Source organism: Poecilia reticulata, chromosome 2 (genome assembly GCF_904066995.2).
Source record: "Poecilia reticulata chromosome 2, P_reticulata-male-v2, whole genome shotgun sequence".
Lineage (NCBI taxonomy): Eukaryota > Metazoa > Chordata > Actinopteri > Cyprinodontiformes > Poeciliidae > Poecilia > Poecilia reticulata.
This window is the reverse complement of record NC_088831.1, coordinates 40,720,207-40,744,074: the sequence shown is the minus strand read 5'-3', so window position 1 is coordinate 40,744,074 and position 23,868 is coordinate 40,720,207. Positions and strand designations below refer to the sequence as shown.

Genomic DNA, 23,868 nt, shown 5'->3' with positions numbered 1-23,868 from the left:
TTCATGAACAGGCAAACCTTTATGACAAGCAGTTTATCCAAGCACTGGGTTCAATTTCATGATCAGGCTTATGGCAAAGTTCAGTCCATGCTTGAGGGATCCTTCCTGGTCTTTACAAAAGCAATCCTCTATGGTAAGGCAACACTTAAATAATGTTCATGCTACTGTATGATCACACTGTAGCTTCTTTAGACAAAAAAGAGAATTTAATGTAATTAAAATGGGATGTACCCAAGATCATTCCACCAAAACTGAGAAAAAGCATGTCATTGAACATGGAGACCTCTCAGACTCATGCTATATGACACATGGAAGGTTTGATGGTTTCCATGCTGGCATTTTCAAACTATGTTCTAAAGATATTCATGACACACTCAAACAAAATTTGCATCACAGGACATTCATTCCTTCTCTTTCATGCTTCTGAACTTCAGAGGGGGCAAATCCACAGTGTAACATATCACCAAGAAATCTGTTCGATAGCTGACCTTGAACTGTGAGAGTGGTGCTGCAGCTTGCACTGCCAGCATCATTATGAATCTCACATGTGTAGACTCCATTATCCTCGAGCTTTGCAGAGTGTAGCTGGAGGTATGCAGTCGAATCAACAAACATGGCTTTATAATTGCCTTCGTCGCTTATCTTTTGGTCATTTTTGTACCAGCACATTTTCAAGGAGCGTGCGCTGTTGGTCTTGCATTCTAAACGGAGTCCCTCACACAGCTTCACAAAGGTTGTGGGAGGCAGTTTCACGATAAACCGAGGAGGCTCTGTGAAGTCAAAAAAAGATTAGGTTACTTTTGCCAACATAAAGCAACACTCGAGCACCTTTGGGATGGATGCAGAATGCAGGCAGGCGACTGAATGCTGCGATGGGAGGAAGGCGATGTCAAAGACAACACAAATATCGCTGGGAGACGATAAATGGTTCAGAATGAAGACAAAGGAGCGGTAAAAATGATGAAAAAAGATGGGTTAAATGAAAGATGTTGCTGGACAAAAAAAAGAATAGTCCAACCTTTCACCAACAACTCTGCTGCGTTTGTCACTGTGCCGGCTTCATTGCTAACTTGGCAAGAATAAACTCCACTTTGCATGGCCTCGACTGACTTGAGCTCCAATGAAGAAGAGTATTTCTCTAAACTGATTGTACACGAGGATCCAGCAACGAGTTTGATGCCATCCTTAAACCATTCCACTGTAAATGGGGGAGTCCCTTCAAAGACTCCTCTGAAGGTCACCGTTGACTGTGGAATAACCGTTTGAGGCTTGATGTCCACCAGAAATCTCGGTGGCACTAAAACCCATACAGAGAAGTTATTATGACACCTATGTCTATGACTACTTTTTAAAGAATAATATTAAATCTGAAAGCTAACCTTTAGCTGTAAGAATTCCACTGCATACACAGCTGCCAGCTTCATTTGCGACTTTACAGGAATACTCTCCTGTGTCGCGACCTTCAGTCAGTTTTAGCTCCAGGGAAACAGTGCTTCCAATGTGCACAAGCTTGTACTTAGAACTCTTGCTGATCCTTTGTTTTCCTTTGTGCCACTCGACAACAAATGGAAGAGAGCCTGACAGTTTGCACTCCATCGTGACCACTGAACCCATCACTGCTTGGATGTTTGATAATTTCTTAACAAATGTAGGAGGAGTCACAGCATCTGTTTCAAACAACATTGGTCTATAATTAGTTGTGTATCTATGAAGATTTACCCAAGACCATCGTCAACGTTGCAACACTACATTAACTTAGAAGACCTGCATGGCTCTCTTCCAGCTGAAACGATTGAATTGTACATGGACTGAGGTAGTTCTCATTGACAACTAAATGATTTCTGACTGAAAATTTCTACCATCTTTGAGCAATTTGACACTTACCTGTGAAGCTCAAGCAAACTGAATTTAATATTAACCAGCACATTAATATTAAGCTGTCTTTAGTACCTCTGCTTCTATATGTCCTTACAGTGGATTTATAACCCAGGAGCAGTGAGATGAGTGTATGTTAAATCTTAAGCATAAAAACCTTGTGCATAATTAGTGGGACAACATTTATTCTACTGGGCCTTATTTACATAATGATATTTCACTTCACAAATCAAAACAGCAGCAAAAAACTTTAAGAGCTTCTACTCACTGGCATGCTTAGTCTTGAAATTATTTTTGTGAGCAAATGAATAACCAACAAAAGAACTAACAGAATCTTCCACAGAAAGACAAGACTGGAGGTTCTCCCAAAGCAGGACCAAAGAGAGAGAGAAATTATGTTTGTAATGTAAAATGACCCATGATGCAATATTTCTACTGTCAAAATACTTATGGTACTGACCCAAAACAGTTTCCACAGACAAAAAGTAGGAATTATCTACAACACTATCTTACAGGATTAGATCAGACCCTTCAACCGTAACTTCAGCCACTATCAGATGCACTAACAGAGCTATTTTGTGGGTTAACATACCATCAAAACAACATATTGTATTTGACATGCAAACTTGAGCTTCAGCTAAAAGACAAACCATATATACTTCTGCATAATCAGAAACCTTTGTGTCTATGAGTTCAACAAAAACTGAGTCTTTAGTTTAAGTAAAAATCATTGGACTTGACAACAGAAGAAATAAAAGCAGAATAATCACCAGAGCATAAAGAAAAAACCCAGTGGAAAAATGAGATAATTCTGTTTTGCTCCTAAATTCAAGGTGTTGCATTTGAACAAATAACATTTAGAATCATAGAACATTTTATGGTGATCAGTGGTGGCATGCATGAAATCACAGCATAAAACCGCATAAAACAGTCATTGTTGATAAATTATGTTTGTTAAAACCAAACGTTTCAGCTTTTATATAATATAACATCCCCTAAACAAAACATTGCGATTGAAAACAAAATTTTAATCCGAAAGTACAGAACAAGTCCATCCTTAACTGGCCTATATATGATGGATCCAAAGCAGATTGAATTCCTGAATTTCCGTTCTGATATCAAACTAAATCCCAAAAAGTCTCATAGCCATTCATCCAAGTCTTACTGGGTAACCAACATTGACACGCACAGACTTTAGCTCTACGACACCAACACAGGACACAGCTGAACCCACTGTGTTAATGAAGCTTAAAGCTGAACATTTAAGCAAAGAGTTAAGATGAGATTTTCAAACAAATGTGACAAACCTGTCACCGTGACCATGGCGGTACATCTCTGAGTCCCAACTTTGTTCTCAGCCTCACACACATATTTCCCACTGTGGGATAACTGGGCATTTTTCAAATTCAACTCAGCACTGTTGGTTTCATAGGACATCTTAACATGCTCGTCTTCAGCGAGCTCGTGACCATCCGAGTTCCATCGGAACGTCATGGGAAGTGCTCCAGAACACATGCATTTCAAAGAGATTTCAGAGCCCACCATGCAGGACATGTCCTGTGGTCTTTCAATAAATGATGGTGGTTCTAGTGAAAGAAGACCACAAGTGAGACTGAAGAATCTAGGCTGAAGCGAAACCTTGTTAATTATCTGATCTAAACAATGCATAAAGAAAACAGTTTTCTGGAAACCTGGAAAATGAGCAAATAAATCACCTGACATTTCATCATACACAAAGCTTTCCATGAAACTGAGAAGCATGCAGCAGACAACTTGGGGTAACAGCACAAGACATTCGTTTGACTAACCTTTCAAAGAAACCTGGCAAGAACAAGTAGTCTCCCCAGCATCATTTGCAACCGTGCAGCGGTACGTCCCATCATCCCTGCTGTCACAGTCAGATATCTGAAGAGTGACTGTGTCTTTTTGAACATGGATCTGATGTTTTTTGTTGCTTCTGATCAGCTTATCATTGAGGAAGCAACTTATTTCAAATGGCGGGGAACCTGAAACGGTTCCTGTCAGGACAATGTCAGATCCCTTCACAAACTCAGCTGATTCAAAAGGCTTTATAAACACTGGAGGCTCTATGAGAAAGATAATAAAAGTAACATTCAACAATAATATCTGAAAGGAAAGCTTCATCTGACGAGGCAAATCTGGTCCACATAATCCATCAAGGGACTTTTTGCTAAAAACATCTTCCAGCACCATTCAGAAAACGTACCTTCCTTTATATTATGCTTTACTTTGGCTTTTAGCTTGCTATTACCTCTACAGCCATTTGCTGTCATGTTTTCATGTCTACACTGGTAGTTCTATTCATAGGTTGTTACATATATTAACATTCACACTGGAGTTAATTCATTCATCCAACAAAAGATAACTAAGGCTTGAAAGATGGAACAATGTGGACCAGACAGTAGGATCAGTTTGTAGAGGACAGCTTCTTAGGACAGCACTAACCTTTGACGGTTACTGAGCAGCTGCATTGATCTCTCCCGGCCTCACTAGAAGCCAAACACACATACTCCCCACTGTCTTTTATACAGCTGTTCTCCACCTCCAGAGAGGCTACTGAGCTCTCAAAGGACATCAAGTGTCTGTGGTCAGAAATGATTTCTGAGCCATTTTTCATCCATGTGATGGAAATTACAGGAGTTCCCTGTACTTTGCAGGACAGCTTCAGAGGCTGTCCAGCTTTTAGGAGCCGTGAAGGCTCAAGCTTCATTGTGAACGTGGGGGCCTCTGTAAATTACACAAGAGCAATTACAGTAAACTTTGAAAAATGGTTAGTGTTAGGAAGTTAACAAGTTGGCAGATGAAAGATGGAAGCAGAACCTTTCACGAAGAGGATGGCGGTGCAATCCACTTTCCCGGCATCATTTGATACTTGGCAGGTATATTTAGCAGATTCACTGGGTTTTACAGAATAAAGCTCTAAAGAGCTTGAGGAGACATCTTTTTTTATGATACACTTTCCTGCAGAGAAAATCTCTTTCTCCTCTCTGAACCATTTAACCACCAGAGGCGCAGACCCAGTGAAGGCTGTTTTTATCACAACGTTGGTTCCTGGTGCAACATCCTGCGACTCGGGTTTTACTGTGAAAGCTGGAGGTTCTGTAAAACAACATTCATGTTTTAAGCCTATCAGTAACCTTTGCTCAGTTGTATCTGTTGTTAATTTCCTAGTAGACCTAAGACATTGAAACTTCTCTAACCTTTGACTGTCAGTGTTCCACTGGTCTCATTTTCTCCGGCCTTGTTTGAAGCCCGACACGTATAAACTCCTCCATCGCTTTGATCAAGACGTGTAATTGTCACAGAGGCTGCACTTTCACTGAAATCAAGCTTGTATTTATCATCACTGTGAATTTCTTTGTCGTCTTTGAACCAAGAAACAACAATTGGCTGTGATCCAGCAACTCTGCACTCCAAGGTAGAATTACTACCAATACTTCCATCCATCTTTTTTAGAGTTTTAGTGAAGGACGGTGGAACCGCACGATCTGTGTGGAAGGACAAGCCAAACACGGAACTGTGACAAAAGGTCTGTTTTTGAGTTGAAATAATTATGTATTTCTGACTGAAACTAACCTATAACTGTGACTGAGCATGTGCACTCGTCTTTTCCGACTTTATTGGACACCTCCATCTTGTACTCAGATGTGTCTCCTCTATCTGCTGAAAGTATCTTCAGAACAGCGGTGTTCTCCTTCAGAGTCATCTTATATTTACGACTGCTAATCATCTCTTTGCCATCTTTGAACCATCTGACTTTGAGCTCAGGGCTTCCAGAGATGGTGCACTCAAGTGTAGCTGGTTCACCAACTGTAACACTGATGGACGCTGCTTTCTCTATGATCTTAGCCGGTTCTAAAACATAACACAAGGTTTAGGCTTTATAAACTAACAGATTAACTGGGAGAATAGCTAGTAAATTTAAGTGAGTTCTAACCTTGAATGGTGAGAACAGCCTCGCATTTCTGCTGCCCTGCCTCGTTTTCAGCAATGCAAGTATATTTGCCACCATGTTTTATCCCAACAGAAGTGAAGGAAATGCAAGGGATGTTGTTCTCAAATGTTGTTGTGACACTGGAGTCATCATCTATTAACAACTTAGAGTCTTTCAGCCATTTTATAGAAATTGGAGCTGAGCCTTTCACTACTCCTTGTAGTTTCACCGTATTTCCCAACAACACTGTAGAACTCTCAATCCTCTTTGAGAAGACAGGTGGCTCTGAAATGGCATCAATTATAGCAAACTTTAATAGCTACTGAGGAACCTAAAGTCAAAATCATGCTGATGTTTTTTTTAAAACTAACCTTTCTGTTTAACCATGGAGTTAGAGGTCACTGAGCCGACCTCATTTGAAACAACACATTCATATTCACCGGCATCAGCGCTCTCAAATGTGTGGATCTCCAGAGAGGTCAGTGATCCTTGTGACACTACTCTGTACTTTTTATCTGAGGACAAGCGTTTCTTGTTCTTTTTCCAAGTTACTTCAAATGGTGCAGAACCTGCAATCTCACAGTCCAACACAGCTATTGATCCTCTCACTGCTTCTATGGAGGGTGCATCCTTAATGAACGATGGAGGTTCTAATGGGGAACGAACAGCTTGGTAAAGACAAATGTATATGCCATATTGTATTTTAAATGAAAAATAATTTCAAATGCTGCACACCTTTAACTGTCACTTTGGTGCTGCAGCTCTCACAACCTGACTCGTTCAGAACCTCACAGCTGTAGCTCCCGCCGTCACTCAACGTGACATTGTTTATCTCAAGAGTGGCGACACCGTCCTTAAAGCTGGCAGCGTATCTGCCACCGCTGGACAGCTCACTGTTATTGAAGAACCAGGTGGTGTGAAGCTCGGGGGATCCTTTGATGGTGCACTGCAGCCGAGCTGTGCTACCTCGCTTCCAAACTGTTGTACCCTCCAGTCTCTTTACAAAGACTGGCGGCTCTGTAGGGGTATGGTTAGTCAGAACCGTTATATGGAGTTGAAGATGTAGTTTAAAAACAAGAAACCAGCATTGAAAACAAAACTCATAAGATGAGAAAAACAATCTATTTCACATGAGACACCAAGAACATAAAAAACTAAGTTTGTATTCTTGGTTTTCTGAAGGACTAAAAAGACTGGAATATAAATAACTTACCTTGTACTTTGACAGAAGCGGAGCAAGAAGCACTTCCAGCATCATTTGCCACCATACACACATAATTCCCACAATCTTTCAGAGTGGTTTTTAGTATATCAAGATTTACTGTCTTATTCTCAAAAGACAGTTTACAGTCTGGAGATTGGTGGACTTTCCTACCATCTCTGGTCCAGGTAACGGTGACTCCTGTGTCCTCATCCACCTGACATTCCAGGTGAAGAGGAGCTCCCACCACGGCAGCAACCAAACCCAGGGGCTTTACAAAGTTGGGCTTATCAACAACACGCAGCTCCATGCTGCACTCAGCCATCCCAACGTTATTAGATGCCCTGCACACATATAGCCCACGGTCTGCTGGCTCAAGCGTTTTGATCTCAAGAGTGTGCTTGTTCTTTTCACAAACGGTTTGGTAGTGTTCTGACACAGAGGGCAAAACCTGGTGGTCTTTTAGCCACACAACATTTAGAGGAACAGATCCTCCTATTACACACTGTATGAGTGCCCTCTTTCCAACATACAGAGTCTGGTTGTCAGGTTTAGTTTGAAAAACTGGAGGAAGTTTCTCTACAAAGATTAAGAATGAAAAGATGTTAGTGGTAAAATGTCATACTGTGTAGTAGAACCACGAAAACCAAGAGGGGGGAAAAAGTATAAAAGTACAAAAACAAATCTGTTTAGCTCAAAATATGGATAAACTCCTGGAAACGCCCCAAGTCAAACACCGAAAAAGGAGGAAACATGCATTGGTCTTACCCGTCACACCGAGAGAAGCAGAGCATTCATCACTGCCATGTTGATTGGATGCCTTGCAGGTATACTCTCCGCTGTCATCCTTCGATGGGCTCAGAATTTCCAGGGAAGAAGCAGTGAAGCGACTGATGATCCTATATTTATCACCCTCTTTGATGGGGTGACCATCTTTGAACCACTTGAAGTTCACATTTGGAGCATCCTCTGTGTCACATTCAAATCTGGCAGAGTTGCCGATGTTGATCTCCAAAGGAACAATTCTGTGTTTGAACACAGGTTTCACTGTGTTTTGGGGAGAGAAATGAAAAAGAAATGACAAAGTGAGTAAAGCAGTCTGAATGGAAACAAAGCTGACTATTTTTCTGAACAGCTGAGCTGTAGTAGCCCTGGAATGAAGAGTGACTCAAAGAAATGAATCCAGTGATGACTGTGGAGGAGGAAAGTTGTCTCAGGGTTAGGTTGAGGGGAAAAAAGGTATGCATGCAAGGAATGGACCGAGGATGAGGAATGGCAGGTGCTGAACAACATGGAAGGTAATTCCTAGAAGGAAAGAGGGATGGATGTGAGGATGGCATGTTTATGGAGAAGTGCAGATGGGAGACAGGAAATGTGAGGAGGGTTCTGGTCTCTGATTAAAACCTCAAACTTCCTAATTTAAATCCATTTTTTGGAGGTCTAGAGACAGCAGAACATGATATAAGCTAATGTGTGAAGTTAGTTGATGATGATAACAAAGAACTGTCCATCATCAAACCTTTTGAGACCACAGTGAGTCTTGAAGATGTTGTAGTCCTGCCGACTTCATTCTCAGCCTCACAGACATATTCTCCTTGATGCCTCTCCTTGACAACTTTGTTGACAATTAGTGTGTATGTGTCACGGTCTTCAGAACACTTGAACTCTTTACCAGATTTCACTAGCTGGCCATTGAAAAACCAGTTAACCTTGGTGGCATACTTGATAGTAGAGGTAAAAACAGCTTTATCATTTATTTCAGCACAAACATCCTCCAGAGACTCAATAACAACAGGATAATCAATACGGCTGTCAGAGGACTCACTGATTAGGATGGCCTCTGAAAGATACTCCTCTCTGGTTTCTCTGTGTTTCTCTACAGCTGTCAAGGTGGTCACTTCAGTAATGTCCCTCTCTGATGTAAATTCTGTCCGACTCACTTTCTTGGATTCATGGGTCTCAGTGTGGCTCTCAATTGTTGCACTTTGGAAAGAACCCATCAATTCAGTTCTGACTTCTGCAGAATGAGATGTTTCTGGAGGAAACACAACAACACTCTCTGCCACCACCACTGAGTCCATCATGGTTGACAACATCTCTTTAGAGGGTGCTGAGCTGACCTGAGCTTTCTGAGGTCTGTCAATTAGCAATATGCCTTGCTGTTCTGATGAAAGACTTTGCTGCTCCTGGAAAACCATAGCCTGCAGAGCTACCTGCAGCTCAGACTTAAGATCAGCTTTCTGAGAATATTCTCCTTGGAAGGACAGTGTGATCTCCAGTGGGACACCAGGCGACGTGATCAGATATGTGAATGTGGTCCGCCTGGGCTCTCGTTGAACTTTGACCTCCTGTATCTCCACTGTTTCTAACTTCCCCACCACTTCTGCTAGTAAGACTGGTTGATCACTGGCCACAGCAGACTGAAGAGCTTCTCTCAGCTGACGCCGAATAGTCATACTTGATGGTTTTGGGATATTAAGAACAAAGTTGAGTTCTTTAGGTAGAGCATGAGCGCCCTGAGACTCATGAATAAAAATAACACCTTTAGGTTGTGTCTTGACACTGACAGTGGAAGCTTCTGGTTTATGTATCTCACTTGATTGTTCTACCAGAAGGACCCGCTTTTCCTCTAACAACACAGACTGCCGGACTGATTGTCCCTCCTGGATCTGCATTGCAAAATCTTGCTCAGCAGCCTCTAAGACGGCACACCTTTCAGTTGCAACTGCTTTTTCTTCTATGAATACAGGTCTCTTTGGGATCTTTGGTTCAACTTTTGATTCAGGCTTGAATTTCTCATCAGTGTGAAGACTGGCAGTGTGACCCTCCTCTAAAATCTGAGTGTCTGTGACGCTCAAGGACTGCATAATATTCCACTGATCCTCTCTCTGAACTAATGCTCGCTGCTCTCTGAAGCTTTCAGTGAAAGGGGTCTCCTTTGGAAGGTGCAGGGGCTGGGAGGACACACCAAGAATGTTTGGAGGTCTAGATTCAGTCTGATACTGTGCCTTAATCCCATCCACAGATACATTGAGGTCTTTATGACACTCTGCTCTTATCTCTCTGTGTGTCTCTGAGGATGCAGCATGGCTTCGAGCCCGCTCCTGTTTTGGTAATGCCACCTGCTGATCAGGTTTAGTAAAGGCAATGATGCCTTCTTTTGGTAAAACTGATACAGAATGGCTCGACTGGAGGTATCTTGGCTGTGGTTGCTCTTTCTTTGGCTGAACAGATGCATAGTCGGGTTCTGTTGTGAACTCTGAAGTTGCCTCACATACCACAGTCCTCTGTTCTTCTTGAGTCACAGAGTACAGCAAAGTTGGATTCTTAGCCATGTCTGCCAGCTCCATTGGGGGCTTTTCACTGCTGAGTCTTCCCTCAGACTCTAAAACACCCTGATCAGTGATAACTTGCAAATTTAAAACTTGTTTATCCTCACAACTAGTCTGCAGACACGTCGGAGTCTGTAGAGGTGCCACCTGTACTGTCTGTTCACCCTGAACCTGATATTTCTCCTCAGTTACTATAGCAGATTTACATATCTTATCTTTACTTGGCTGGATGCTTTCTTGCTCTGTTATCTTTGTTTCATATTTCTGCTCTTTAGATAGAGCCACCCTGGTTTCACTCACTGCTGCTAGCACTGGTTTAGATTGTTCTTTTTCAATTTGTGGTTTAACGGCAGGTTCTAAAGCTAGCAGAGCCTCAGAGTGTGTTTCTGTAAGCAACAACTGCTCAGCAGATTGAGAAGAGTATAAAATCTTAACCCCCTCTTGAACTCTAAAACCCCTCTCCTCCTTTGGTCGCTCCACAGAATCTGACACATCAGCAAGGATGGGTAAAGCAGATTGTACTTGGTAGCTGCTGACAAGCTGCTTGGGCTCAGTTGTGGTCTGCATGTGCTCTGGAGTCCGGTCCGTCAAAGGCTCGGCTCTCACAGTGGTCAGGGAAAGGACCTCCTCAGATGTAGCTGACAGGATTTTAGATTGTTGTTCTTTTGAGAACTCTAGTTCAACTACCTCAGGACTCAGGATTCTCTCTGAGTGCTGCTCTGTTATATTCTGTCTCTCCTGGACTGAAGATAAGAAAGAGGCCTTGGGAAGTTGCTTTGTAGGAACAGCCAAGACCTCTGGGGGATGGGCTGGAGTCAAGGAAACACTCTCATGAATTTCATGAGACTGCAGAAGGGCAGCTTTGTGGGTCAGTTGCTCTTTTTGAAGAGTAGCAGCAGAGATATTCAGCTCTTGGAGGGTTTCCACCTCCTCGCTAGGAATAATCTGTCGGTCTTCAGTGCTAATGGTATAAATCATCTGATCAGACCGGCTTCTTTCATGATACACCCGAGACTCTGTGCTTTGCTCGGTTAGTGATATCTTCAAGCCTTTAGTTTTTTGGATGAACTGGTGCTCTTCTTGAGATTTTTCATTGAGTACCAGCAGCTCAGCACTACAAGAGTCTTCTCCATATGGGTTGAATGCCTTACATGTGTAGATACCACTATGTTCTTGTTTAACACTCATGATACTGAAAAAGCCTGATCCATCTGGGTTGTTCACCATCATGTTAAAGCCAGCAGGCTCAATATGGATGCTTCCTTTGAACCACTGAACATCAGGGAGAGGCTCTCCAGTCAGCATATACCTGAAAAAACATTGCCCACCCTCTGATAACTGAACTGACTCTATAGCTTTCATGAACTTTGGAGGTTGACCAGTTGCTGCAGGTGCTTTGTCATCAACTCTTTTCTCTCCTCCTGGCTCCTTTAACTGAACATGAAGATAAGAAGAGCAGGTTGACTGGCCAAATCTGTTGCTGACTGTGCAGGAGTACTCTCCCTCAAATTCTCTTTGAACTTTGTTAATAACTAAACTGTACTCATCTTGTTCATGAATAAACGTATAAACTGATGAATTGGTTATTGTCTGCCCATTGTGGAACCATTGAACAGTGGGCTTTGGGAATCCAGACACTTTGACAGTAAAGGCAAAAGTTTGTCCAACAACTGCAGTTGCTGGAGAAAGTTTGCTAAGGAAAACAGGTTTTTCTTTTTTCCTCTCCAAAGAGCTGGAGAAGCGCTTAGTTTCTGGTTTGAGTTCAAGTGTTCTGGTTTTGTCGGCTAATTTTAAGCCAGTGTAGTGTGACTCCTGGGTTTCCTCTTCCACCGTGATCGTTGAGCTAGAAAAGGCTGAGTGGAGTAATGACAGTTGAAGGTAAATCGCACATTCCAGCATCAATCAGCTCAAGTGAAATCAAAGTGTTTCAAATCAAAGTTTTTTTTCATTTACAGACGAGTTGTATTTGACTTCAGGATGAGATGCTGATGTAATACAAACATATCGTTAAAACAAGCTAACACTAAACACTATCTTTGTTCAAAAATACTTTCCAGTAAAATTATTTAAAAAACATTGTGTGTTCTGTTAATGAAATCACAAGATTTTAAAAATAAATTCACACTGATGGAGACAATTTGCATTAAATTTAAATTAAAAAACAGCAAAACTACCATATCAAAACAGAGTAATTTCTAGCATAGACAACAATAGTTAAGATATAATAAAGATAATTCAAGCTACTATACATAAAAATATAGAAGTGTTGAACATAAAAATATAGAAGTGTTGAAGCAGTATTTACCTTTAACTTCCTCCTTTACCACTGGTTCCTTCTCCACTTCGGTTACTGTGAAGACACAGATTGTTTACAGTTAAGTACATTTTCACAGCTGAAATCAAAGCACAAGACGGTTAGAAACTGTGAAGAGTCGTGCAGCCATATGATCCATTTGGTTTGTTTCTTTGACCTGTTCTTTCATGCCTCCATTTGTTCTTTTTAGTGGGTGGCACATCTGTCTTCTTGGTAAAGTTTTGTGATTGTCCCTCTTCATATCTTTACTAATGTTTTAGTCAAAATGCAAGACACAGTCAGAGATCTTGCCTAAACATTGTTAAAGACGTAGAAGACGAATTGCCCTGTGAAGAAGTGTGTTCATGATGGCTGTGCAGGTGGAAAACCATGTGCATGGGTGCGGGCCACAGAAAGTCAGAGTGAGCAGAAGGACCAAAAGCATGCAAATGCCAACCTTTCATCACTGTGCTGCACTCAGCATCCCCAGCTGAGGTTAGATTTTTGAAATAGTGAGAGCCCCCTGGTCTGGCTCCCACATTATTAGCATTTACACAGCAAAAAGAGCTGTCTTGTTTCAGAGAGTACCAAACAGAATCCTTGACATTCAGACGGTTGTAAAGCCAAATGACAAATGAAGTGGGAAGGCCCTTCATAAGGCAGTACAGGGAGTTACTGTCTTTGTTTTGGATCAGCAACTCAGGGGGGAGTTTGATCAGAAACTCTGGGCTGTTGGAGAGGCGATGACTCCGCTCATCTTGAGGCATGACATCTGGGAAATACAACTGGCTGATGAGGTGGTACGGTCTCTGGGAGGATTTGGGCAAAGATTGGAGCTTGGTCTTGAACTCCTGCTTCTCTTGCTCAGAAAGATCTCTAGAGCTTTCTCTTTCTGGTTGAGACACTTTACGAACAGAATCGGTGGGGATGGGGGTCTCTGCTTTGAGGTTTGCTTCTTTAGCTGAGTGAGAATAAAGTTAGGGAGAGTAATTAGGGGTCAGAGAGTAAAAGGCTATGGCTATAATCAATAAAAGGTTAGTAGGATGGAGAATGAGATTAGTGAGGTGAAGCCGATATGGTGGGAGGGAGCAAAACTACACTACAGAGGTTGTTATTAAATTATTCTAACAGATTATAAACTAGGAGGCAATATTACTTTATGAAAAGGGGATCCGAAGCAGGGAGAGCAGATGGAGAAGTGAAATGGACCAGCTGGAAATCATAATAAAGAAAGATTAACCACCTTCAACTGTGAGCCTGGCAGAAGAACAGTTTTGACCGTGTTGGTTGGTGGCTGTGCAGCAGTACATTCCCTGATCGGCCATGTCGACACTGTGGATGACCAGAGACAACAGGCCCCCACTCTGACAGCTCCTTACCCGGTCCGTGTCCACCAAGTTCTGACCGTTATGATCCCATACCACTCCAGTGAAGGGCTGTCCATCGAACGAGCAGCTGAACTCAGCCATATCACCACTTTTCACTCTGATGTCGCTCATTTCCATCAGCAGCTGGGGGCTGGCTGAGAGTTTCAAATCAAAGCGGCTGTGAGAGCTCGTCTCCACTGAGGATACACTCTCCATCTGAATCTCAAACGTCCTCAAAGACACGGAGGAAGCTTCAGAGACAACCTCGGAAAACTCAAAACTGTGGGTTGTTTGACCCAGTGACAGAGAGCTGAAACTCTCTGTCTGAGCCTCCAGTGTCTGAGTTACTTTAGTCTCAGAACTCGACACACTATCTAAGGCTTTTTCATCTGGGCAGTAAAAAAGAATAGAAGAATTAGGTCAACACAGCACAATTCCGGTGATTTTTCCTGGTTATTTGTTTGCCAAAGTGCAGTTGGGTTGGAGTGTTGAGGATCAGTCAGGCTCAGTGAAGACTGGACAGTGGCTGTTTTCCACAGTCAATCATGCAAACTTGACAGGAGCCAAATTTACGAGACAGATGTGGATTATGTCCGTGAGTGTAAGGAATCCGAAAAGCTGAACTTCCACAGTCCAGCTGTTTCGACCATGCTGATTTACTCTGAAACAAAGATTTGTGTCTCAACAAACACTGTTAGGAGCTGCAGAAGTAGGAAGAGATATCATCATGCAGCACAGCAGAAAATCCTGGAGGATAAGACTTATAGCAAGAAATAGGTCAAACCAAAGCTACTGAGTTCTCTACATGCACAGAGAATAAGGTATTTCCTCCTTAATGTCATCAAGATACCACTAAAACTATGTCTAAATACAGACTCTTGGAGCAAAAATATCCAAGAAGATGATCATTTTATTTGCTACTGAAGCTAAAAATCAGAGCAGCTCTGTGAAGACCTGGCAGGTAGATGTCATGCTTTCTGAGATTAGCGTCTGAAGACCATGCAGTAAGTGGTGCCCTCACTCACACCATTTTATTTTAAAAACACTGCATGCCAGTTGATATTATTTCAAACTCACCATCAAGGTTCAAAGTGGCAGAACATGTGACCATTCCTGCTATGTTTGTGGCAATGCAGGAATACTCTCCCTCATGTGAAGGGAGGACTCTGGAAATCTCCAGCAGGCAGATTTCATCCAAATGAGACATCCTGAAGATGTCAGACTGCCGGATCTCTTTGTCCTTACAGAACCAAGAAATCTGCAGATCTGGGGACATGGAGTTCAAGAAAGTCAGCATCACCTGACGTGTTTAGAATCAGCCTTGATAATCCCTGAGGTTAGCAGATCCAACACTAGTTTTATTTATCAACCAGGGGGAGCTGATGAGAGGTGAATACCTTCCCCAGAGACAATGCACTTCAGCTGGGCAGGATGTCCCTCTGAGACCAGAACGTCCCTCATGGGAGTGATGAGAACCGGAGGAGAAATCCGAACCGTTTCAATCACCTCAGGAACTGAAAGATAACATGTTCAGTTTACTGACAAGCTAAAGATGACTTCGTTCAGCTCATCCACACTGATTATCTAAATATTTTCTATGAACTGAATAATTATATTTAATTTTTTTTTTATTTAACATGATGGGGGAGGAGGGGAGTCTAATCTCTCAAGACAAAATTGGGTGGTGTACTATTCTAGTAAATAAACGTCATTGTACTATAAAATAAAACTTTTTATATTACAAAAAGTTTAAAACAAGGGCATGAAATAAAACTAACGTTATCTTAACCTGATGCTTTCTTCTACTTCATGAAGAATTTAATACTGATATTTTTATTTACTTAAATAATAAATTATTAAATCCCTCAATAAATTAAAATAATTGCTTCAAATAATAAGGCAATTATTCTAAGCAATTATTTGGCCCAGAATTTGTTTTCTTCTTCTTCCTGAAGAAGAAGAAAAATGTGAAACCAAACATTTTGATGCTTCACCATAAACTATGTCTGACCTTCCACAGTGAGAGGGGCGGAGCTTGTTGCCTCTCCGTAGTCGTTCTTGGCCTGGCAGCTGTAGACGGCTGCGTCCTCAGGGAAGACTTCCAGCAGCAGTACTGTGTGCTCATCTCCGTCGTGGAGGAACTTGCATTTGTAGCTTGTGGACAGAAGCTGGGAGTCTTTGTACCAGGTCACCTGAGGCTGAGGAAGGCCGCTCACCTGCGCCGAGAAGCGCACAGACCGACCCGACATCACCGTTTGGGCCTCCATGTGGCGTACGATCTGAGGCGGCTCTGGCACTGGACATACAAAACCAAACATTCAGTTAAAAAAAGCAGAGCTGAATTTATGCAAATACCTTTTACATTCAACAAAAATAATATTTTTCCTTTGAACATCTCTCAACAATAAACTACCGATGAGCAACATTCTCTCTAGCACAGATGGTAAATAGTTCTTAAATGTTTTTGCAGTAAGTAAGGAATATATTTGTTCTGGAAAAATGGGTCAAACTGCTGACTGAAGGATCTCTTACATCTCACATGAAGGTTCATGGTGCTGCGGTTTTTGCCAGCGATGAATGTGTACTCTCCAGCATCGCTCCTGAACGTCTCAGAGATAGTGAGGCGATGCAGTTTCCTGATGGTGGCGTAGTTGAACCTCTCTTCCTCTGTGAAGTGAATCTCTGCTCCATTCCTCAGCCAGTGACCCTCCACTTCCTCCTCGTTTACCTCAAACTCAAACGTTGCTCTTTGTTTCTCCACCACCTGCAAAAACAAATGATCTCCTCAGCCTAACACATGAAACTAAGGAGCTGTTCAAAGAGCAGAATCAAAACTCTGATTGGGTTGAAGCTCCACACAACAGGAACTCACTGTAATGTCTCTGCTTTCAGGTTCAGAGATTTTAACATCTCGTCCCTCAACTCCCAGGTGTCCAGCAGACATGCTTGACCCGGCTACAGCCGTGTACTCGCCGGCGTCAGACATGCGGACAGACGGCAGAACCAGACGATGCACAAACTTGTCTGAGGTCATTTTGTACCTGCAGGAAAATGAATAAATAAAGAAAAGCCAGAAGTTGTTGATAATGTTGGAAAAATATCTAAAAGGTTCTTTGGTTTGAATGAGAACCTTTATTTACCTGTCAGACATCTCCAGCTCCTGGCCGTCCTTCATCCACATCACCTGGACGTTCGGCTCAGAAACTTCACACTCAAAGGTCGCCCTCTTCTTCTCAGTGATCTTCAGGTCCTTCAGGTGTTTAGTGAATTCAATCACACGAGCTGCAGGATATAAATATTACACTTTAAACACAAGTAATAACTGTTGCCAAGTTATTAGGGTCTTTGTTGTTTTTTGGTGTTTCTGAGAGTTGGACAGTTAAGAAGTATTTGATAACCACAGTTGTGGACATTTCCATGTCTTACCCTCCACATAGAGTTTAGCTGTAGTAGCTGCGGACCCGGCCGTGAAGGTGTACTCGGCGCTGTCTCCAAAGTGGACGTTCCTGAGGCTCAGGGTGTGATTGAATTGTTTGCAGCGAGCCTGGCATCTGTCTGTGGATTTGATCTCCACGCCGTTCTTGAGCCATTTGTAAGTGATTCCTTCGTAGTTGACGTTCACCTCAAATGTGACGGTGTCCTTCTCCTGAGCATTCAGGTCCTCCAGCATTGTTGTGATCAGGATAGCTGCAAAGAAAGAGTCCTCGGGTTACGTTCAGGAATTCCTTCACCCTTAGAGAAAAAACTGAAGAAAAGATTTTACACTCCAATCATTTAGATGAGGATGCTTATAGGGAAAGAGGCAACAGTTTTTAAGAAGAACTCTTTTACAACATTGTTTCTCTGGATCTTACGGTTGACAGTGAGCGTTGCTGACACTTTGTCGTTCCCACAGACGAAGGTGTACTCCGCAGAGTCGTCCCGGCTGGTGTTCATGATCTTCAGCTGGTGGAGTTTCCCCTGAACCACGATCCTAAACTTCTCACTCATCTCAATCTCGACACCGTTCTTTAGCCAGGTGGACGGCACGTTGAAGTGAGAAACTTCACACTCGAAAGTGGCCACCTGGGTTTCAGGGACCTCTACGTTCTTAAGGGGTTTGGTTACCCGCAGAGCTGCAGAAACAACACAGGCTCAAATGGTTTGCTTCCTGTAATCCATTAATACTAGAAAATATATATTTTTTTTAAGACTTACACTCAACAGTCAGGTGAGCACTGCAGTGCAGGTGACCAATCAGCGCAGTGTATTCTCCCTCTTTGCCGCTGTCCACATCATGGATAACTAATTTGTGCGTCCTTTTCTCAGACAGCATGGTGTAGTGCTCGTTTGGCTTCAGCTCAGTGTTCTTGAACATCCATTTAACTGGGATGTTGTCTTCAGAGATGCCCACTTCAAACACTGCTGTTGCACCCAGCAGTGATGTCACATCCTTTGGCTTCTTCAGGATCTTAAGGGCTGGGAGAGAGTTCACATTCATAAAAACGCTTTCAAAAAATCTGGTTTTGAATCCCAACTGACTGCTATACTCACTTTCAACATTAAGCCTGGCGTTTGCAGACAGCTTTCCCAGTTTGAAGGAGTAAACTGACTCGTCTTGTGTGGAGCAGTTGTTGATTTTCAGTGTGTGAACTGTGCCCTCCATGCTGATCTCAAACTTCTCACTGGGCTGGATCTCAACACCATTCTTGATCCACTGTGCTCCCCTGACGTTCTCATGGGTCAGCTCCAGACTGAATACGGCCTCCTGAGTCTCGACCACATTCAAGTTCTTCAGGGTCTTCTTGATTTTTACAGCTGCACAGGAAAATGTAATTATCGGTTTAACAGCATCGAATTATGACGTTAAAGTGATTCAGAAGTGTCTCATTCTAAAGTTGCAGTTCATTATTTTAGGAAATATTCTGCATGGATCAATCAGCAGTAAGTATATCTTTCTATTAATCAGTTAACCAATATACAACATTTATTTTATTTTTCAGCTCAGTTTGTAATGAGCTGGAAAAAACTTTCAACAAAGCCTCAACAGGTTTTCGTTTCTGAGCACACACTTTACAGCTAATTTTCTGAGTACATTTTATAAAAACCACTCATACCTTCAACTTTCAGACTGGCGGTGGTCTTGGACGTGGCCACTTGGTAGGTGTACTCTCCGATATCCGTGGCTTTTGTGATAACAACAACAAGTCGTCTCACGACACCGTCCACCTCACTCAGCACATTCTCACTGTAATCGACAGGCTGTCCGTCCTTCAGCCACTTTCCTTCTGCAGATGGGTTTGCGACTTGACACTCCAGCACAGCAGTCTGGGAGTCAGCCACAACCAGATCTCGCAAAGGCTTCTTGATGGCACCACCTGGTGACACAGGATGGTTACATCATCATTAAAAAGATGGTCACAGAGGGCATTCAGCTTTTTAAAGTCGTATCCAGCTTACCTGTCACAGTAAGTGAAGCTCTGCACGTCTTCTCACCAGCAGCGAACATGTACTCGCCCTCCTCATCCTTCATTGCGTTGATGACTGTCAAGGTGTGGTGCTTATTCTTGGTTTCCATCTTGTGGCTGCCGCTGGCTTTGAGTGGCTGGTCCTTGAAGGTCCAATAGGGGTCGATGCCTGGGTGGGAAACCTCAACTTCGAAGGAGACGTTCTCAGATTCAGAGCACTCCATGTCCTTCATGGGCTTCAGGATCTGCACAGCTGTTCAAGTAAAACACAAGATATGCAACTCTCAAAGTATCCTGTAGACGGAGCAATGACAGGTATGATTACCCATTACTGAATTTCACTTAGCTTGATATTCAGATTAAATCAAGACTGTGGAGATGTTTCTTCACAGACAACTTTATTTAGACTCAATGAAGAATGTAATGTCTGTGCTATAAGATTCCGGGAACATTACACACTTTTACTGGAAAGTATAAGGTAAGCTTAAGATTAAAAAACAACAGCATTTTAAACATTTTGAATAATAAAAAAAATATTTTGATGAAATGAAAAAGAGGTTCTTGATCTGATAGCAAGAAGACTTTTCTAAACATGATACAAAGTATGTTTCTTTTGTTAAAGTTATGAAAAAGTATGGTTTTGAGCAGTAGGACATTTTGCCATTGTTCATTAATAAGCACATGGTTGGAAAGTCACTGTGGGTAACTTACGCTCCACAGAGAGTTTGCAGCTGGTGTCCACTCGGCCAACAGCCAGTTTGTAGTGACCCTCATCAGAAGCGTAGGTCCTGCTGAAAACCAAACGCTGCTTGGTTCCCTTTGCCACCATGCAGACCCGGTCACTGGGCACCAACAAATTGTCATTGTGGTACCACTTGACAGAGCTAATATCCTGAGCAGAGATCTTGGCCTCCAGGACAGCCTTGGTGCCTTCAATGGTAGATGCATCCTTTAATGGAACCAGGATGCCAATACCTGCAACAAAGAAGAATTCAATTTCAAAAATGTTTATTTTGAGGCAGAATGTTGGTTTATTTAAGTATATGAGTTTGAGAGACCTACTCTGAATCAACAGCTTTGCAGAGGTTGTGATATCATGATCAGGAACCACAAATGAATATGCTCCAAAGTCATCCTTGATAGCATCTTCAATCAGGAGTTTGTGGACTTGTTTATCAATAACAATGTGAACACGGTCAGAAGCTGTAATTGGTTGTCCATTCTTCTTCCAGCTGCCTTCAACATTTTCCTGTGAGAACTTGACCTCAAACTGGGCAATATCACCCTCGCAAACGGTTAGGTCTGTCAAAGGCTGAACCAGGGTGACGGGACGCACTAAGACGTGAAGACAAAAGTATTCAGAAATGGAAAGAAATAAAACAAAGTAAGGTTGAACAAAGTGATCAAAATGCAGGTCTCTAATTTGCAAAGTGATTAATGACTTACATTTCATCTTTAGAGAGGCAGTTGTTGTGAATTCACCCACTTTGAAGGTATATTTGCCCTGGTCTTCCTTCTTGACATCTTTCACAGACAGACTGTGTCTTCCACGGCGGGAGGTCATGACGTATTTACCACTGGGAGAGAGCAGCTTGTCCTCAAAGTACCAGGTGCCTTCAGCATCTTCACGAGTTACAACACATTCAAATTCTCCAGAGTACGTCTCAGGCACCTCGGTGTTCTCCAGCTGCTTCACCATCTCCAGAGGAGCTCCTGTTGATGGTATGATCAAATTAAGCTCTTAAGAAACGAATGCTTTGTTGACCAACTTCTATTTATTGTCAAATAGGAGCTACTATATAAAACAAGTCTTCAAATTAAATCTTTATGTCAGTGAGATCATTAAAGATTTTTAAACTTTGACCATCATTATCAACAAACCTTCAACGTTGAGCTTGGCGCTGGTTCTGATGTTCTCATCATCTACAACCGCGCATGAATATTCTGCATCATCCCTCATTTCAATAATCAACACAGACAGGAAGTGGACCTTTCTGTCAGAGTGCATCCTGTATTTATCTCCTGAGAAGATCTCCATGTTATTCTTGAGCCATTTAACCTTAACAAAAGGCTCATTAGTTTCACACTCAAATGTAGCCATGGTATCCTTCTCTTTGGCATTGAGCTCCTCAAGCTTCTGTGTAAAAGTGATGACTTGTTTTGCTGCAAAAACATCACATCATGCTTTATTAGAGAACATGCTATTCAAAAGGAAACAAGTTATAGTTTGAAGAATTCACTGTTGCGGTACCTTGCACCAGCAGGAAAGCATGGCTGGATGTCTCTCCAGCCTTGTTGGTTGCCTTAACCATGATGCTAGCTGAATCCTCGACTGACACGTTTCTGATCACAAGTTCACACACATGGTCTTCAGGCCAGAACCAGTAAATACGGTCTGATTTTTCCAGCTGAACACCATTCTTGAACCATTGGCACTCAGGATCTGGTCTACCAACAACTCTGACTCTGAATTTGACTTCATCTCCCAGCGCAACTGTCTGGCTGGTGATGCGCTCCAGGATCTTAGGAGCTTCCATGCTGGGTGAAAGCTTGATCCTTTCTGGTTTCAGAGATTTCGCAGTTAGTTTGAGGCGTTCTTCCTCCTTCTTCTTCTCAGCCTCCTCCTTTTCCTTTGCATGGTGAAGAAGCTCCTCTTTTGTCTTCCGTAGCAGATCTTCATAAGAATCATCTCTCCTACGTGACTTGAGCTCAACAGCAGTGATGGACTCATAATAGCCTTCCTCTGTCCTGCGCTTAAATTTGCTCCTCAATTCCTCAGACTCTTCTACAGATTTTTCATGGACAATTCTCTGGGCTTTCTTAAGCTTGACCACCTCCTTCAGCTGAGTGTCTTCAGTGGGCTGCTCAGCCTTCACCACCTCAAATGGTACTCTTCCTGACTCAGCAGGAGCTTCGCTTGCTTTACCCTCAGCAGCGCGGCGCAGATGAGTTCTGAAGTCTTCCTTCTGTTGAATCTCCAACTTCACAACATATTCAACTGAACCCAGGTTGTTATCTGCTATAACCTTTACCTCTCCTAAATCATAGGATTTGATATCTGTAATCTCCAGGTAGTAAATACCATCGTAACGAAGTCTGTATCTCTTGCTTTTGCGGATGAGTTGTCCGTTAAGGTACCAGTTAACCTTTGGAGCCGGGTAGCCGGTCACTCTACAGCGGAATCTGGCTGTGTCACCTTCCACAACCCTGACAGGCTCAGGGAGAAGGACAATCTCAGGTTTCATTTTCTCTGTTTCTTCTTCAGCAGTTACTCCATAAGGTCCACCTTCATGAGCCTGCCGTTCCATTTCATCAATTCGTTGAACTCCCTTCCTGCCTTCAGGAAGCTGAGATTCCTCAACAAGGCCTTTCTCGTCCTTGACGATCAGGGTAGCAGAGGTCTGGTCGACTCCAAACTTGTTGGTTGCTCTGCAGGTGATCACACCACTGTCTCTTGCATAAGCAGCCTCATAGTCCAGGCTGCAGTAGCCAAACTCATTGACCATACGCAGCCTGTTGGCAGCAGCCAGAGGCTTGCCGTCATGTAGCCACTCCACCACCATGGTGGGGTCTCCAATCGGAGTCAACCTGCACTCAAAGTGGGCTGGACCAAAGCGCTTCATTCGGACAGATGTGAGCTTCTTCTTAAACAATGGTTTCTGCTGCTTCTCCTTGTCATAAAGGTCGCCTTCCTCCCACTGGTCTTGACCATAACGGAGGTGAAGAGGCTCCAGCTCTGGGGGGGTGATCTCTTTGGCCTTGTAGGTTCCTTTGGGAATAATGAGCTTCCTCTCTGGTTCAGGCTCAACATATTCAACCTCCACATTGACTCTGCAGCGGGTGGTGTCTCTGCCAGCCTTGTTGATGGCTGTGGCAGTGTACCATGCACTGTCCGGTCCGCCTGCTGAGGGGATTTGGAATTTGGCCTCTCCTTTGGTTCCTTCAATCCTAAAACAGAAAAGTTTCATATTAACAACTTCAGACACTTTGGATATTAACTACTAAGACTCAGTCTTTTAAGGAGGAGACATCCTGCATTACACATACAGATAGAACAACTCAATTATGATTGGCTTATTTTTACACAATTCAGTACAAAACATGCTCTAAATATAAGAACATTCTAATACTGCTGTGGCTTTCATGGAAACCCAGAGCAGATATTAGACTTTTCTTTTAAAATGAGACATACTTAATGTGTGGGTGCTTGTGTGGGGTGATGATGTCACTGTTTTTCAGCCAGACGATGTCAGGCAGTGGGTTTCCAATGGCTTTAACAGCCAGTTCAACCAGAGTGCCCTCCTTCACACTGATGTTCCTCAGTTTCTCAGTAAACTGGGGACGGACCAAGGTTTCCTTAGCTAAAAAAGATAGAAACATTATGTCAACATATTTCCC

The 23,868-nt window shown here is 42.7% G+C and overlaps 1 protein-coding gene and 2 long non-coding RNA genes across 28 annotated transcripts in view; 2 read left to right on the top strand and 1 right to left on the bottom strand.

The window, feature by feature from the left end:
* The window catches only part of LOC103461768 (titin-like), a 154,451-nt gene that overhangs the window by 116,637 nt on the left and 13,946 nt on the right, over nt 1-23,868 (bottom strand). For 21 of the 25 annotated variants that reach the window (XM_081604603.1, XM_081604606.1, XM_081604608.1 and 18 more), the window contains 30 exons: nt 23,663-23,831; nt 21,722-23,418; nt 21,352-21,633; nt 20,917-21,183; nt 20,533-20,805; nt 20,182-20,445; nt 19,463-19,723; nt 19,120-19,380; nt 18,557-18,820; nt 18,221-18,481; nt 17,878-18,138; nt 17,450-17,710; nt 17,164-17,305; nt 16,896-17,064; nt 16,556-16,787; nt 16,035-16,319; nt 15,421-15,537; nt 15,101-15,289; nt 12,669-12,713; nt 7,800-8,078; nt 7,044-7,610; nt 6,566-6,847; nt 6,202-6,480; nt 5,834-6,115; nt 5,473-5,751; nt 5,097-5,384; nt 4,717-4,995; nt 4,342-4,623; nt 3,684-3,962; nt 3,183-3,461 (listed from right to left, as the gene is read on the bottom strand). In XM_081604603.1, coding sequence (XP_081460729.1) covers nt 3,183-3,461; nt 3,684-3,962; nt 4,342-4,623; nt 4,717-4,995; nt 5,097-5,384; nt 5,473-5,751; nt 5,834-6,115; nt 6,202-6,480; nt 6,566-6,847; nt 7,044-7,610; nt 7,800-8,078; nt 12,669-12,713; nt 15,101-15,289; nt 15,421-15,537; nt 16,035-16,319; nt 16,556-16,787; nt 16,896-17,064; nt 17,164-17,305; nt 17,450-17,710; nt 17,878-18,138; nt 18,221-18,481; nt 18,557-18,820; nt 19,120-19,380; nt 19,463-19,723; nt 20,182-20,445; nt 20,533-20,805; nt 20,917-21,183; nt 21,352-21,633; nt 21,722-23,418; nt 23,663-23,831 — 9,075 coding nt within the window. Of the gene's footprint in view, nt 1-488; nt 694-3,182; nt 3,462-3,683; nt 3,963-4,341; nt 4,624-4,716; nt 4,996-5,096; nt 5,385-5,472; nt 5,752-5,833; nt 6,116-6,201; nt 6,481-6,565; nt 6,848-7,043; nt 7,611-7,799; nt 8,079-12,668; nt 12,714-15,100; nt 15,290-15,420; nt 15,538-16,034; nt 16,320-16,555; nt 16,788-16,895; nt 17,065-17,163; nt 17,306-17,449; nt 17,711-17,877; nt 18,139-18,220; nt 18,482-18,556; nt 18,821-19,119; nt 19,381-19,462; nt 19,724-20,181; nt 20,446-20,532; nt 20,806-20,916; nt 21,184-21,351; nt 21,634-21,721; nt 23,419-23,662; nt 23,832-23,868 lie in introns of those variants that run through there. The other 4 variants (XM_081604618.1, XM_081604619.1, XM_081604605.1 and 1 more) reach the window with 3 other exon arrangements.
* The window catches only part of LOC145550864 (uncharacterized), a 29,487-nt gene that overhangs the window by 4,868 nt on the left and 751 nt on the right, over nt 1-23,868 (top strand). For both annotated transcript variants that reach the window (XR_014086647.1, XR_014086648.1), the window contains 2 exons: nt 20,703-20,854; nt 21,004-21,192. This is a non-coding gene — a long non-coding RNA (uncharacterized LOC145550864). The remainder of the gene's footprint in view (nt 1-20,702; nt 20,855-21,003; nt 21,193-23,868) is intronic.
* On the top strand, nt 15,276-17,260 carry LOC145550867 (uncharacterized). Its single transcript, XR_014086651.1, has 3 exons — nt 15,276-15,359; nt 16,916-17,052; nt 17,171-17,260. It is a non-coding gene; the product is annotated as an uncharacterized LOC145550867 (long non-coding RNA).